This window comes from Hippopotamus amphibius, chromosome 12 (genome assembly GCF_030028045.1).
Source record: "Hippopotamus amphibius kiboko isolate mHipAmp2 chromosome 12, mHipAmp2.hap2, whole genome shotgun sequence".
NCBI lineage: Eukaryota > Metazoa > Chordata > Mammalia > Artiodactyla > Hippopotamidae > Hippopotamus > Hippopotamus amphibius.
In genome coordinates, this window is record NC_080197.1 from 94181552 (window position 1) to 94198937 (window position 17386).

Below are 17386 nucleotides of genomic sequence, written 5' to 3' on the forward strand. Positions count from 1 at the left end.
GACAAATTTGAAAAAGGTACATATAAAGGAACCACACAGTAACCCACACTCTGTAGAACAACACATAATCAGCCGTCTGTATCCAGAGGTTCCACATCGGCTCAAAAACACTGGGGAAGGGGGGAATTCCAGAAGTTCCAAAAAGCAAAATTTGAATTTGCTGCATGCCAGCAACTATTTACATAGCACTATGTTGTATTAGGTATTATAAATAATCTAGAGATGATTTAAAGTATAGAGAGGATGTGCATAGGTTGTACGCAAATACTATGCCATTTTACATAAGGGACTTGAGCATTCTTGGGTTGTGGTATCCTGGCGGGTCCTGGAACCAGTCCCCTGATATCAAGGGACAACTGTAACATATGCGTTACCTACGATCAGAAACACTGATTCATCTAAAGTTAATACTGTCTTCACCCTCCTCTTTAGCATCTCATGCTCTATTCTTCAGAAGTAAAACGTATTCATCATTTTCCTTCCCAACATTAAACTATAAACAAACAAAACTCAATAGCTATAATAGCATACTGGATCAAGTAAGCAGTCTGCTTTATACTCACTGAACTCTATATAAGAATTAGTATCATGAGAATCCTAAGGACCTCAAGTAGGGCTGCTGCTTGTTTGAAGAAAATTTAAAATGTGTAAAGTACAAACAAACACAGTTTGTAACAGTAACAGTAAAAAATATTATTGTGACACTACTATGCCACCAGGTTTTAGAAACAAATTATGTTCATAAGGCTTTAAATACAAATTGGTCCAATGAATCCAAAACTCCCTGTCCCTACTAAATGCCCACAGGGTTTTCCTAAGAGGGATAACAAGTGTTTATGCAAAGGCCAAACTGTTTCTCCTTGAGACTACCTGGAAGAATGGCTCTGGTGGCAAAATCCAGTATTTCTAAAATTGAGATAAAGCATAATGTTTACTTTTCAATACTAAACCCTTTTTCCTAAAGGAACAGCATGACATTTAAAACTGAACAAAATAAAAATCAATGCTACTGAGAAGTAAGGAAGCTATAACACCCCAAACTTAAAAACACACACAAGAAAATACTGAATAGTCTCACTGCCACTTTAGAATTGTCAAGGGTCACTATGATGTGGTAGTAAGAGAACTAAACTCCCATACACATTCATCTTGGGTAAATCACCTTACCTCCACTTCCTCAGGCGTAAAGTATGGAAACTAACTCCAATGGCTACTGTGAGGTCAAATTTATTATCAACAATGTCTGAATATGTACCGTTAATTACAATATTATATAGTAGGGAAGGAGAAAATGTAGGAAAATGGTCTACAGAGGAATATTATAAACACGCAAGCTAGGTCAAAGGAAGTGCATCAAGGAACAGTTTAATCAAGTTCAATAACAGATTACTGCAACATTAAATATATACTTCCAGATTATTAAAGATGATAAAGAGAAAAAACATAATAATAGTTACAACAATAGCTAACATTTAAAAAGTGCTTATTATAGGAAAGGCAATGTTTTGAGGGCTTTCTAATCTGAGTTAGGAAGTAGATTTTAACAATAACTATAACAAAAATGAGACTGAGTCTCAACAGCCTTAACCCAACCTCACCCACAGCATTTCATCATGATAAAAATAAAGTAACTGTAAGTGGGCACATCCAGTAACAGAAGATAACTACCTGGTTACCACTTATTGAATACAAAAGCAATAGACAAGATTACCTTTATTTGGTTCTGCAAATCCTTGCCAATTTAGGGGATAAAAAAGCAGGCTAGTTGGAATTAATGTCATTTAGATAGAGCTATCCAGAGGGCTTACCCACTATGTCCAGCACCCCAAGATTCTTGACTACCAGTTCCCATTTGACAGCTCCAGCAGGCAATTCAACAGAGCATCAAGCAGGAAGTGTTTATTGAACTACCTTCATGGTCAGTCACAGAAATTCCAAAAATTACATGATTTTTAAACTTATAGAAATAACAATTAGTACATGGGGGAAATTTACATACTCCTCTGTGAGGTGGACCACTTCTTCGATCATGAGAAAAACTGCGGCCCTCGTCATATTCTCGGTAATCAACATGACTGCAATATCTACTGTAGCTTCCTTCATCAGGTCTGTCTAGCAGTGGTGTTTTCTTTGGCACAATATTAACTACTCTATGGTAGCCATCCTAAAACAGACAAAAAGAAATATATAAAAATCACTAACTTCTCTATTTGGTTTTGGAAAGGTTCTTTAAAAAGCACAGGAGTTCTTATCCTTAAACAAATAGAGTAAATGTATAAACAAACAAAAATGCATTAATGAAATAACATGAATATAACTAATAGTAAGGTCTTCACATGAATTAAAGGAAATAAAACTGTTCAATGAACAAAGCCAGCTGTTTAAAGTAACATGTAGCAACGTGAAAAACCAATCATAAGTAAAAGAAAAAATACAATATTATTGTTTCAATAAAAAATAAACTACAAAAGTGAGAATGTTACAGTAGTTCTAATCCCTAATGGTCTAGGAATTTTATAAGTAAAACTATTTAAGATAGCACACATCTTTGGTCTACCGTGTTTGAAGTATACGGTTCAAAAGAAATGTAAAATTTTTACACATAACCAACAGCAAACAGGGAGGTAATACTGAGCTAGAAAGATCTGGAGTAAACATTTTGCTATTTCTCCAGCAGCACTAGAGAGAGGAGAGCCTCTGACATCACAAGTTAGGAAGCAACATAAAAGCAGATATAAAATTTGAACTAATTTTTAAAGTAATACATTAATGTTTTAAAGTTTTAGCAGCTGAATGGATTCTTAGTGGGAGCTGGGAAACTGGACAGAGGGAGAAGAACACCTGTCTTAAGACTATAAGCTGCTATAAAATAAACAAAAATGATTATTAACAAGAAGAACTGGAGAGCTGCAGAACATGTATCTGTAAACAATCTGGTCTTAAACACTCTTGCTATGTCTATCAATATCAGATGAGGTATATGTGAAGGAAATGGGCAAGCTATCCAAGTCTAAGATATGATCAAAATGAGGTAACTAATTTGACAAAATGAAAAACCAAAACATAATGCCCAACACTCAGTGCTGGTTATTTCACCATCCTAAGTCTCAGTTTCACTATCTGCAAAATGAGATTAATACTAGTACCTACCTAATGGAGTTGTGAGGATTAAATAAAAAACAATTGTAAAACATTTAGCACAGCAGGACACACTAAGAGCTCAAAAAATGTTTGCTATTTTGACTACTATTTTTGCAAGTCTAAGTGAGACACTAAATTCCTCAAAGTGTCTATTTCCTTAAATTACTTAGCATTAATAACTACAACTATTCAGTTATTAAATAATTATATCTCGTTCAAATTTCCCAATGGGTAGGAAATTTGTCAATGTGCTGGGAAAAAATAAAATCAATAGTTCATATCTCTTTGACAGTTAAAACGATCTACTAATTTTTTTCATGGGGATACAGGTGATTTCCTTCTTTAGTATGTTAGATACTAAATTGTAAAATATATTCCCTGTATGATTACATCAAATACAGTACACAAATGACTTTACTGACTCTTTCTTCTAAATACGATCTTTCACAGAGATTTCAATTAAATCTAAACAAATACTGAGTTTCTTTTAAAAAAAAATGGCATTAAGCCAAAATTAACATTACAATTTACAGCATTTTCTGATTCAAAATGTGTTATACATAAAATTAGAATTACTGATTTCTCCAATTCCAGGAAATCATAAAATTCCATTCCACAATATCCTTGTTTGTACACGCTTACATGAAGGGATGGTGGGGTGAGTATATACGCCCAAACTATTAATAGACAGCTTATTACCTTACCAAGCAGCCTGTTTCTATGTTCAACTTCCCCCAGTTACTACAAAGTTATTTCAGGATTTTAAAATGTATATGGTAAAACTTTCAAAGAAGTAAAACTCGAGTCACATTTAGTTATATATTTAACAAATTGTTTCTACCAAATAATAATAAATGAAAATAATCATTCCAAAGTTGTTAAACAGCAAAAGGAAAAAAATCTCCTAATGACAGCTCTTATTTCTAGCAATGAAGATGAAACTGGCATTTCCTTTATGTTTTGAGAAAGTTCTTCAAATGTAAGTACATTATACCATCTCTGCTCTGTAGGCACCTAATTTTAAAGAAAACTCCCTAGTCCTATGAAAAGATTTAAGGAAATGGAAGATGACTGTAGGAGTCTGTGACAAAGCAAGACTGTATTTTCAGAGTTCATAGCTTATCCAGATATACCATTCAAGAATTTTTTCTTTCCAATAAAAGTCATGATGAGAGGCAAAGATTTCAGAATTTCTCTTTCAAAAACTTGTATTAAGAAAGTTCAAACAGTATTTTATATTACTTACAAAGCCAGATCTGAATGGAAACACCACTTTTGACATTCTTGTAAAAATCTGACACTAAGCTAATAAATATGTAATTTTCCTTCCTAAATGCTAACGGAAGTACACAAGGCTTCAGATACTGATGTTTGAAACCTCCTTTTTTGAAACGTTTTTAGAAAGCAACGGCATCATCATATATAAACCAGAAATAAAAACTATGACTTATGAAGACTATCTTAGAAGGTTTTTAAGGATAATAGGATCATTTTCAATTAATTAAAAAATAAACTCAATGGAATAGAAACATTTCTATTATTTAAAATGCAGATGGATCCATTGGATTTGCTCCTCCAAAGTTAGCATTAATGGTATGATCAGTCAGATCAAAAATAAAAGTATGTGTAGTTCATTAAAAAAAAAGACAAATTTAAAAGCCTATTTTACCTGATCATTTATCCACTCTGGCAGGATGTAGAAAGCAACAACATGTATATAAACTTAACCACTTTTTTGAAAAGTTCTAGTGCTGTGATCTTTACACTTTCATATTTCCCATTGTCTTAGAGATGAAACAACTCCTACCAGGAGGCTCTCTGCATTTCTGAAATGAGGACTAGTCACAGTTTGCTTACACTAACAGAAATCTCATCAGATTAACATACATATCAAAGTAGTTTTACAATTTTGAAACCTGAAATGGTGACCGTGTTTTGTTACAAAATAACCAACTATTTCTTCATTTTCTATAAATTCCTGTTTAATATAACTACCTGTTATGAGAAATGCTTTCATTTTAGTTAAGTAAAAGCACCAAGTTTGATGTTTGTTTGATTCAATATATAAATTATATCAAATTTTCCACACCAATGTTTAGTCTCATTACTAACTGGGTACAAATGATGACCATTACATTTCTTTAAAAACATTTATTTTCCATTGTCCTTAAAATATACTTTGCACTCATTTTAACACAAAAACATTTTACTTAAAATAAAAATTTTGATATATAAGCACCCCCTTAAGTATTCTTAATTTTATAGACACATACTGAAATATTTCCATTTGAAATAAGGTTTCTTGGATTTACTTCAAAATAATCTAGGAGGGAGGAGAGTGGTGAAGGCATAGACAAAACAAGATTGACCATGAGTTGATAATTACCATCTGAATGATTTGTCCACAGGAGTTCATTACATCATTTTGTCTACCTTTATATACTTAATTTTCACCCTTATAAAAAGTCAAAACCAACTAAAACACATTAACCTACCAACAAAGTAGGTTATACAATGGTAAGCACAATGGTACATGTAACTATTCAATGCCATTATTTTCTGACACAATCAGCTTAGTATGAATGCAAGTTTCATGGGCACAGAAACTTTGGTCTTATTCACTGCTCTATTCCCAGCACCTGGAACAGTACCCGGCACATAGCAAGCACCGCATACATAATATACGTTCCACTTTGCTATCTCAATTTTATGCTACTGTTGGCATCACATGCTTTTCACTAGAGAAGTACCACACCTAACTAAAAAATCTGATTACCCACCAGGCTGGTGAACTTCTGCTTTCAAAAAAGCTTGAGGTTTCCTCACTCTGATCCTTCATGTTTTGTGACATGTATCCGTATTGTAGCACTTATTGGTTTAATTCACTTACTGAATTGTCAATGAAATACTGATATTTCTGGGTCTCTTCAATGGCTTTTGGGAATAATGGATCAAATATCTGAAACTGGAACTGCCCCAGAAAATTAGGACATATTACAGAATGTAGACAAGAATTGATCATATCTTTCTGGAAATAGTGACAACAAAAAGAAAGTTAAGTTCATGCAATTCTGTCAGCCAAAAAAATTAAATACCTCCTAGGGCAGATCTACACAAAGGAACAGTACTAAATCAAAACTCAGCAAATAAACACTTAAGATTTCTATTCCATGCATGTAATTTTCACATTTAAAGTAAACTGTAAAAAAAAATTGCACTTTAGCTAATGATTGCATGTTTAGGTAGGTAATATAAAGCATACTATTGTCCACAGTTTACTGTGAAAGGCATCCCCAAAATTTGATGGATTAAGTGTATGCATAAAGGACAGACAGATGGATAGAGACATGATAAAACAAGTTTAGTAAAATGTCAAGAGTTGAATCTAAATGATAAGTAAATGTATGTTCACTATGAAATTCAACTTTGCTATAGGTTTGAAAACTTTCATAATAAAATATTGGAAAAAGTTGTATCTACATGGGTAAATTTACAGGAACACTGACTAGATAAAACAATAATAAAATGTGGGCACAAAAGGAATTAAATTACGCATGTGCACACTTTAAATAACAGTGTTTCATGAAATAAGAGTGGGAAGAAAAGGAATATTTCCACATTAATATACTTTAAGCAATAGTATCTAGAATATGTATATAACCAAATTGCTAGATGAAGTAGACTTGATTATTTTAAGTTGGATTAAAAAGAGATCTCTGGATTTTATTTTGGGTACATTTAAATATGAGAATATATGTAACAAACATATGTCCTATACATTATCTACAAGGCCTCAGAAATTAACAAACTCATGTTCTGAATTCACTAAGAAATTTATTTCTGATTGGCTAGAGTCTCCAAGAGAGAAATAACCAATGACAAGAACAATACAAACATTCAACCAGCCCAAGGAAATAAATATTGTTATATAATTACTTAATTACAAAACTAATTATGTAACTCAAAACTAATTAAATGTGATAGAAAAATTTAAAATTTTTTTTTTTTTTTGGCTGTACCACAACGACTTGAGGGCTTTTAGTTTCATGACCAGGGTTTGAACCCAGACCATGGGAGTGAAAGCCCCGAGCCCTAACCACTGGACTGCCGGGGAACTCCAGAAAAATAAAATTTTTTAAAAATGTTGCTGCTCATCACCACCCTCAATTTCTACATTTCTCACCGCTACCAAGATTAGAAAATCTTTTACTTAATACGCACGTGCTAAAGAAACAGAAGAAGAAGGCAGGTAGAAGCAGGATAGGACTGCTTCCGTCCCAGTTATATTACAGTGCCCGGATATAACCTGCTAGTGTTTTCATCCTAGTTTTCAAACTTCACTCTAAAAATATGAAATAAGCCAATGGAAAAATGGACATTTTATGTTGCAACTTCATTCAAATGTTTCACATTACTTATCTGTTCCCTATCAGACTAACAAGGTGGACTTCTACAACTGGAAATTTAGTGGTATCTAAAAGCCACTGTCACAAAACTTGAAAAAGGCTACAAAATCAGATAACCAAGCTCACAGAAATTACAGATTAAACAGTAGAAAGTATCTTTTTAAAAATAAAGACCTTACAAGGACTTCCCTGATAATCCAGGGGTTAAGATTCCACGCTCCCAGTGCAGGGAGCCTGGGTTCAATCCCTGGTCAGGGAACTAGATCCCACATGCTGCAACTAAAAAAAGATGAAGCATGCTGCAACTAAAGACCCCACGTGCCTCAAGTGAGACCCAGTGCAGCCAAATAAATAAGTAAAATAAATATTTTAAAAAATAAAGTAAAATAAATAAAAATAAAGGCCTTACAGACATCTTAAATGTAGATGTTCTGTGATAATCAATGTTCTCCCAACAAAGGAATATGTGTGTTTACATGCAGATTCTATGTAGTATACTTCTTTGGGTTTAAGTCTCCTATTTACTTACCAAAGTTTAAGACCAAATAAAAATTTATGTGAAGCACCTTAAAAGTAACTTATTATCGATACAGAAGTAATTTTTAAATGCTCTAAAGAGCTAAAATAATAACTGGTACATTCGTTAAGTTGTACACTGAGGATAAGATTTCCAATACTCTAAGCGTAATTTAACATCAGCACCAAAATATATGTGCCACAAAATAGCTGCTTTAGGGACTTCTCTGGTGGCGCAGTGGTTAATTCTCCCGCCAATGCAGAGGACATGAGTTTGAACCCTGGTCAGGGAAGATCCTACATGCCACAGAGCAACCAAGCCTGTGAGCCATAACTATTGAGCCCACATGCCACAACTACTGAAGCCCATGCACCTAGAGCCACTGCTCAGCAACAAGAGAAGCCACCGCAATAAGAAGCCCGCTTGCCACAACCAGAGAAAGCCTGTGTGCAGCAACGGAGACCCAAAGCAGCCAATTAATTAATTAATTTTTTTAAAGTTGCTTTATAACTGAGGTCATACTAGTATAGTAGGTACCTTCTAAAGTTCCTATTTGATGTCATACTTTATATCACAGCAACAGTTCCTCAAACACATTTCTGATGTAGCAAAATTGGGAATGAATGGGACAAAGGGAACAGAAAGAAAAAAAAAAGAGAGAAATGCAGTAAAATTGTTTTTTGTTAGAGAACAGAAGCCAAACATACAAAATAAAACAGAACATTAACTTTGTCTATCCCAGACATTAATAACAGTGGGTCCTCACTTTAGGAAGGATTGGCTAGTTTTCTATTTAGAAAAAATACATATTCTGACCTTTCAAAATTTTAGGTAAAGTTTTATTTAGGTAAGACATTCATGTAAAAAAGTGTACAAACCGTAAATGTACTTCTGAATAAATTTTCACAAGGTAAATCACACTGTGTAACTACCACCCAGATCAAGAAACTGAACATTCCTAGCATGGCAAAAGCCTTCTTGTGTTTTCTCCAGTCACTACCTCTGTCTCCCAAAAGTAACTTCTTTCCTGGATAGTTCTGCCTGTTTTGAAACTTTATGTAAAAGGAAACATACAGGACATACTCTTCTTTCTTTCAGTTTGTGAGGCTCACACACGTTGTTGCATTTGGTAGCAGCACATTCTTTCTCATCGCTGTATGACTTATCCACGCTGTTGGGCATTTGGACTGTTACCAGCTTGGAGTTCTTATGAATAATGCTGCTTGGGAACATTCTTGTACATGTCAATATCATATACCAATATAGTTTTTAAAATAACATTAGGTGATCTCTGCTTTGTAAGCAAATATTTTAAAACTTAATTATGTTTTTATTAGATCCAAAGTCAGAATTACAATTTTAGTGATTTACATTTCTAGTTCGTGTCAAACACCTTAACCCAAGAATTCTGTTGGTCCATGAAATCAGATGTGAATAAAAAATTACTTTTTCACCTAAAAGTAGGCAACAAACAACAGCAATAGCAGTATCTGTGGCTTCGCCACTCACAGAAATCACAGATATTTTTATCTTTATGTTACAGCTGTTGCAGATACCTCAAAGTATCGTTTACACTCATCACGCCTTTGAAAACAGAGCAATGAAATCCCCATCACTAATTTTTGCTTGATATCTAATGACCTACTAAAAGTATATATTACTACATCACAAATTTGGTTTTTAATAGTTTTATTCAAATATAATTATATTCAAATATAAGTGGTCTCCTTTAATTGTGTATTTTATCTTCCAGCTTTAAAAATGCTATTCTAGGAAGAGATCCATAGGTTTCACCAGACTGCTAAAGGGATCCACGGCATAGAAAAGGTTAAGAATCTATGCTTTTTTAACTAAAATGTAGGTGTAACATAAAAAGCAAAGGGATAATTTTCCAAAAGCCATCAAAGGAGGATAACACATTGAGAAGAGAAGGCTTTAACTTACTAACCAAGTTCACCAGAAAAAATGTAGTGTCTCAGTCTTGTGGAGGAGGGATGTGGGAATACAGAAGGATTTATAAAGTAAGAGAAATTAATTGGGGGGATGGAGAGACCAACCTAATGGAATTAAAAGAAGACAAAGGAGAGGAATGAGCTTGGACAAGGTCTGGGCATGTTCCAGGTTCCTAAAGGAGAAAAGTAGTCTGGGCTCCTCCCCATCTGGGAGGAACCTAGTAGAGACAGAACTTAAGGAAGTAAGACTTACCTTTAGGCACTGACAGCTGAGTGCATCTAGTCTCGTTTTAAGGGCCCTTGTGGTAAAAACATATCTCCCTATCTGCCTACCTCTGATGCAATTATTTTACAAAGGAAAAATGCCTCTGTTTCACTTTTACACACACACAAATGGTACAAAATGAAAACGTCTGGGTTTGTTTGATTTTACTACAATATCCTCACTCGTTGAGGACTTCCCTCACCTGACATCTTTACCTCAACTGTCATCATCAGCGACTTCAGTGTTCAGCTACTATGTGAGTTTCTTATTTCTGCATATAGGAATCACCTGATGAATTTTTTTTTATAAATTTATTTATTTATTTTATTGGCTGTGTTGGGTCTTTTTTGCTGTGCACGAGCTTTCTTTAGTTACAGTGAGTGGGGGCTACTCTTTGCTGTGGTACGCAGGCTCCTCATTGCCATGGCTTCTCTTGTTGAGGAGCACGGGCTCTAGGCGCATGGGCTTCAGTAGTTGCAGCACATGGGCTCAACAGTTGCGGCTCACGGGCTCTAAAGCGTAGGCTCAATAGTTGTGGCACACAGGCTTAGTTGCTCTGTGGCAAGTGGGATCTTCCTGGAGCAGGGATTGAACCCACGGCCCCTGCATTGGCAGGCAGATTCTTAACCACTGCACCACCTAGGAAGCTCCTGATGAACTTTTAAACAACACTGACGTCCAGATCCTATCCACAGAGATTATGACTTAATTATCTAGGATAGGATAGGGCCCATTCAGTGGTATTTAAGAGCCCTCTAGGTGAATCTAATGTGCAGTGAGGACTGAAAGCCCCTAATCTAGATTACTGATCCAAAATCTAACCTCAAAGTTTTGTTGATCTCAACTCCAATAACTTCACCCACCCTCATTCCCACCACCATATACTGAACTTCAGTCACCTAGAACTGTTCCATCTTGGAAACTCTACATTCCAAAATACTGACTGCTTGTCTTTCTGCCATACCCTGCTCTTCAGCCTCACGAAGCCTTTCTTGTCCCTCAACCTCTTACTTCTTTCAATCCACTGTCCCTCTCACAGCCTTACTCCCTTTCCTAATCAGCCCATTCTACATCACATATCACCTCAATAATTCTCTGGGTCAGAACCTTCAATATCCTTATCTCCCTGGGTCCACCATTCATCTCGCAATCTTAAATCAATACAACTTGCTTTCTCTACTCCCAACCCAGGCTACTTAGATAATAAAGCACACAATCCTGCAAATTGGAGCCCCTATAAAATTTAAGGTATATAAGCTTACAGCCCCTCAGCAACAGTCTTTTTAAACATGTCTAGTCAGGAGATACCTACAATGGCTACGCCAAATGGCCTCAAGTCTCCCTCTACCTCCTTCACTTTCAGAAGACGATCCTGCCACCTTCTACCTCAGAGAAAAATAAAGGCTATTCGATTTGAACCCTCAGATCCATTCTCACACAGACAATGACCTTACTAGAGAGTCTGGAGGGCCCTATTTACTCGTCTTTATGACACCGACAAACCGATCACTCCCCTCTTAAAACTCACTCCTCCCCAGCATACTGAAGTCAGCTTCCTTGCTCAGCAACAGCCTCTGGGCAGGTCTCTTGGGTTCCAGTTTTAACAGCTCTTTAAGTCAACTCCCACTGCAGTGTGTTCTATCATACAACACAGCGTGCACACACAACGCAGAATGGTGTCTTAAAGGTTTTATATCATAATTTTACCCATGATTTTATCATGAGTATTTCCCACTGTTGCCTGAAATTATATTTCTGTATATAAATCTGCCTACAATTTAAGGCTTCTAAAACACTCTACTAGGTTCTATAAATGTTGTACCATTCAACACTCAATGAATTGTTTTGAAGATTAGGAAGTTTATATACACCTCCCTTATAGTAAGTGGCACTAAATAGACAATTATAATAAATTACCATTTAAAGTAAGTCATCCCCTCTCTAAATGTACCTTATAATTTGGAGCCATGTAAATGTTACATTAAAAAAAGAAAAAAATTAGAAAAGAAAAAAAAAGGCAACCTCCCCCAAATCAAAAACAAAGTAAAACAAACACAACTATATATTCAGTGACATATATATAATGGCATAACCAAACAGAAAATTTTTTTAAGTGTCCTAAATTTCTAATGGGATATAGCCATGAGAGGGTAAGGGACCTAAAAAAAAAGAATTAAAAAAAAAAATTCATCCCTTTTCCCATCCCTGCATTAGTCCTACGTCTTGTTTATCTATCACTCGTTTGTTCTAGGTAAACTATAAAATAATTCTATCAAACAGAAAATTTTTAAATTGAGATTTTGATTAGAAACATCAAGCCTATAAATTAACCTGGAAAGAAATGACATCTTCTAATAATTAAGTCTAGCCCTTCTGAACTATGAGAGGCCTCTTCATTTTTCCATGTTATATCATTTTAGATCAACCCCAACCTAAGCTGTAACCTAGGCCAAATGACAACCGTGAAGATGATCTCACCCATCTAAGTGGGTTGTAGGATTTACTTACAACATATAAGTAAAGAACACCTAATATATAAACAAATATTTGTGCCCACTGATGGTATATAATGAGTCCATAATATACCCATATACTATCACATGAGCCCAATCCCCTGGAGCTCAGAATGCGCCCAAGCAAAAGTTTAAGATTGACAGCTTCGTGGCCTTCCTCAAATCCTCCCTTGGGTCTCCACAGAAGATTCTGAGGAGAGAAAGAGAGCAATACACCCATTCCATACACACTGAGCTCCTACTATGTGCCAGGTACTAACACAGTGCTGGGAATACAATAACAAGCAAAACAGCAAGCTCCTTGAGAAAAGAAAAGGACTGCCTCAAAATCACCAATTCCCAGGGCAACAAAGAGACGAGCAGTAGAACAGCATGCCAGAAGCTTCTGACCTGCCCCTGAGCTGTCCCTACTTTAGAATTTCATATCTCCAATTTGCAAACATTTTTAGGAATACAGAAAAACAGGTGACAGCCAATAGTAGGAACAGGTGCTCAAATATTTCTTTGTTAACTCTGGGTCTGAGCTTTATCAAATCTCAAATTTTTTTTCATGAATTAAGTAGAAATCCTCCCTTTTAGAAATTTAAACAAGAAATATAAAATACAGATTTTTTACATAAATAAAATGTTGCCTTTTATTTCCAAATTTTTGACTTTTAAAACACAAGCTGTACCTATCTACATTTCAACTAGCTTTGGTAGACAAAATTCACTAGGACACCAGATTTTGAATTATTCTACAGGTAAGAACAACTTACACTGGGGTGACTTCGAGGAGGTACTCTTTCTCTTGGAAGTCTTTCATAGTCAAATCGTCCCTCAGACCACATTTCATCTCTTCTGTAAGCCACTAAAGAATAAAAAAAAGAAATGAAAGAATAATGGGTTTTATGTTACTAAGAAACAGTAAATAGGAAAAGGAAAAAGTAGAAGATTACATTCTAATACAAATACATTCCAGAGATACTTAAGGGAAAAAAAATTTAAGTAACCAAAAGGAAAAAAGAATGACTATGGCAATTCTTCAAAATAATTTTGAAATTTTCTCTAAAAAAAGAAAAAGCAACAGAAACCCCCACCTACCTTCTATTTTCAAGGCTATTTAAAAGCTTCAAAGGCCTTATTCCCCTCAGCTGTGGGAAGATCAGTAAGGCCACAGATTTTTCATTCTCACAGAGTAAAAATTAGAAAAGATTCATGTTAATGAACAGTGTAAAAGGCTGATCAGCAAAGCTGAATGGTGTGTACAACTGTAGTTTCAACTTTTCTACATCCTTAGAGCTTAGTGTCTCTCTGTATGCCCAAGAAGTACTTAACTGAAAAAAATACTAAATAAACAATCCTGTAAAAATGCACCCAACAAACCCTGAAATAAGCCACTCTTGATTTTGTTCTTAATGTTATAATCTTAATGTAGAGGCACCTACATAAAATTTTAAATTAAAAGTTCTGTCAGGATTTTTCACATTTGGGACGCAGAGAGAGGCTTCCTACTTTGACGGAGAGCTGAGACATTCTGGGTGGAGGACTAATGCAGTGTGTTACAGAGTCCAGATGAAAGAGCATCTGTGAACAGGTAAACAAGGCAAACAAGAGAGAAGATGAGTATAGGGTGCAGGAAACAGCCCAAAGGTCATTTACATGAAATGGTGATACAGCAGTTGAGGGGTTGTTTTTGTAAAGGACCAGACAAATATTTTTGGCCCTGCAAGTCACAGGTCTCTGTCACAACTACTCAATTCTGCTATTATAACATGAAAGCAGTCAGAGGCAATATATATAAATGCATAGGCGTGGCCATATTCCCAAAACATTTTATTTACAAAAACAGGCAGGTGGCCCGCAGGGAGCAGCTTGACAAGCCCTGGAGTAGATGACGAATGGTTAACAGGGAAGACGTGGGAGAGGGTGAGGTAATCATGGAGCAGGTCAGGACTGGGAGCCTCCCTGATATGTAGAGGATGAGCACGAGCGAGAAGTGAAGATGAGACAAGTACCAAGGCACAGCCTCTTAGTACACAGAAAATAAGGCGACAGGTCCACATGCACAGTCCACAGGTCAGTGAAGAGGGAAAACATTTCAGAGAAGACATATGTCAAGAGGCTTTTGGTGGTTCTTTCTGATGTGATACTAAGGAGGAAGAAAAAGGAATGGCCACCCCATCTTGGCAGCACAGAATTGTAACAGTTCAGGTGAGTTTAGGCTAAAGAAAAAATAAAGGCTGGAAGATGAGAGCAATATTTTTTAACACTATCATAGTACAATCAATCTTAATTTTCTCTGTAAAAACAAACATAATATTTTCTAATACAAAAAGACCAAATAAAATGAACTAACCAACCAAAGATGCCTAGGGAAATCTTAATTTAAGTTACAAGTTAGCTTTTAACATTATGCATAAATCAACCTAAATTCTAACTCCACAATCATTAACAATGTTATTTCAAAGTAACCAGTCTTTTAGGTAGAGTAACTGATGGAAGTTTAAAAGGAAAAGAAATTGTCAACATTACTTCTCCTAGCCTGCCTTTACTGAATCCAGGTTTCAGTAAAAAGGTTTCAGTCTAAAGAATGAGTTGGATTTAATACTATTTAAGATACAGTACACAGAAATAAGTAACAGCAACAAACTGAAATCAAATCATAGGAAAAAATCAACAACCCAAAAGAAAAACAGACATAGGATATGAAGACAGTTCACAAAAAAGGAAACACCATGGCTCAATCTTTTGAAAAGATGCTTACCTTTCTTCAAAATAAAGATGAAAACTAAAACTATAATGGAGCACCCAAAGCTCTGCAGAAATCAAGCTGTTTTGATGAGAGTAAGGAAAGCAACACTCATAATTAATGAAGGAAGTATAATCTGGAATAGACTGGGAACAATTTGACAATACCTTTTAAAAAGGTTAAATGCACATACACTTTGACCTGGCTATTCCACTTCTAAGTTTACTTGTACATGTGCATGCCAAAGACTGAAAGCAACCTAAAATGTCCCTCAGGAGGGTACAGATTAAATAAAGTGTTGTACATTCACATAAAAAAGGAATTCTACGCAAACCACTTCAAAGAAAAGTAATCCCACATACAACAATATAGAAGAATTGCCAAGATATACTGCTAAGTAAAAAAGAGCAAAGGGCAGACTACCATGTAGAGTATGCTGACGCTTTGGAAGTAAAAAGGCAGGATGGGAATTCATATATGCTAACGCACAAGCTACTTCTGGGAGTGTAAGCACAAGGACGTAGCCATGCTTGCCTCTGGGGAAAATGGGGCGGCTGGAGTATGGGAGGGTAGATATTTTCACTGCACGTTTTATATATCTTATTATCTATTATAAACATAAAGAACTGTTTTTAAAGGTCCTGAAAATCATTCAATAAGTATAACGTGTCAAGTGATGGCAAAATTATGACTATAAATTAATGAACTAAAGGATAACAAAAGGAAAAGTAAGATTTTGTAATTAATGACAAAGCAAAATAAACTACAGGAGTTCTAAAGAAATACTATATAGTTTCTTAACTAGATACAACAATAAAATATTGAAATCTACCGACTTTCCACAAAGAATGAATGAATAATTACTATACTACTTACTTGAGTTCTTTCAGGAATCAAATTTAAAGTTTTCAACAATCTCCTGTAGGCAGGGGGGAAAATACAGACATAAGAATTTGTGTCTGTATGTACAATGGAGAAAAATAATTAAACCTTCATTATTTGTATAAATAAAACTCTCAAAATAAAAAATTATGCACCTTAAATAAGCAAAACTCCTTTCAAACACACCTTTGAAAATAGCAGATATTATTCTGACCACCAGAGGCCACTCAAGTTTCATAAGAAGACTTCTAGTCCTAATTTTGCCAGTTGAGAGCTGGAAAGGGCATGACTCTTATCCTTTCTCTGAAAGGGTTGCACTAGATGTTTAAGGTCATTTTCACCTAGAATATTAAGAACACTACCTTTAAAATATCTCACATATTGAAAGAAAATCTGGCATCCTCAGTCTGAAAATCCTATAGTTTTATATTAGCAATAAATGATCCCATGTTCAAAAGTAATCCCAATATCAAGCCAACGATCATCAACTCATCAAAGAACACCAAACTTATTAGGCATAAGTTGATGGAGAACTTTTAATGACTTTCCCTCAAAATATACAAAATACACTGAGCAGGCTTAGATAAAATTAAAAAAAAAAAAAGGCATGTATGATTAATGATGGAAATTCCAAATATTTCATATATTTTTACCTTAAAAAAAAGGGGAGGATTCTAAATCTCCTCAAGCCTGTTGCTCTATCTACCACTTTAAATGAAATTCAAAGGATAGAGGAGTGGGTCTACTAGAAAGATTAGGCTCACCTAATCGCTGTACAGAAATTCTGAGAAGTGCCTTACTAGCTGAGTGCAGAAATAAGGCTGTATTTATAGTCTTAAATTTATAGGTCACTCCTGATCTAGTTGCCTTTTTCTGCCTGGAGTTGGGAAGACAAATAACAAAAATTTTATTGCAATTACCTCATAGTATTTCTACTTTAATTAATCAATCCACAGCTTATAGAAGTTAAAAAAGAAAA

The 17386-nt window shown here is 35.1% G+C and overlaps 1 protein-coding gene across 10 annotated transcripts in view; it reads right to left on the bottom strand.

Moving 5' to 3' along the window:
- Positions 1-17386, bottom strand: part of PPHLN1 (periphilin 1) — a 146996-nt gene that overhangs the window by 121957 nt on the left and 7653 nt on the right. For 3 of the 10 annotated variants that reach the window (XM_057701066.1, XM_057701057.1, XM_057701061.1), the window contains 2 exons: positions 13553-13644; positions 2000-2164 (listed from right to left, as the gene is read on the bottom strand). In XM_057701066.1, coding sequence (XP_057557049.1) covers positions 2000-2164; positions 13553-13624 — 237 coding nt within the window. In that variant the 5' untranslated portion in view covers positions 13625-13644. Of the gene's footprint in view, positions 1-1999; positions 2165-13552; positions 13645-16401; positions 16445-16593; positions 16749-17386 lie in introns of all 10 variants that reach the window. The other 7 variants (XM_057701065.1, XM_057701064.1, XM_057701062.1 and 4 more) reach the window with 4 other exon arrangements.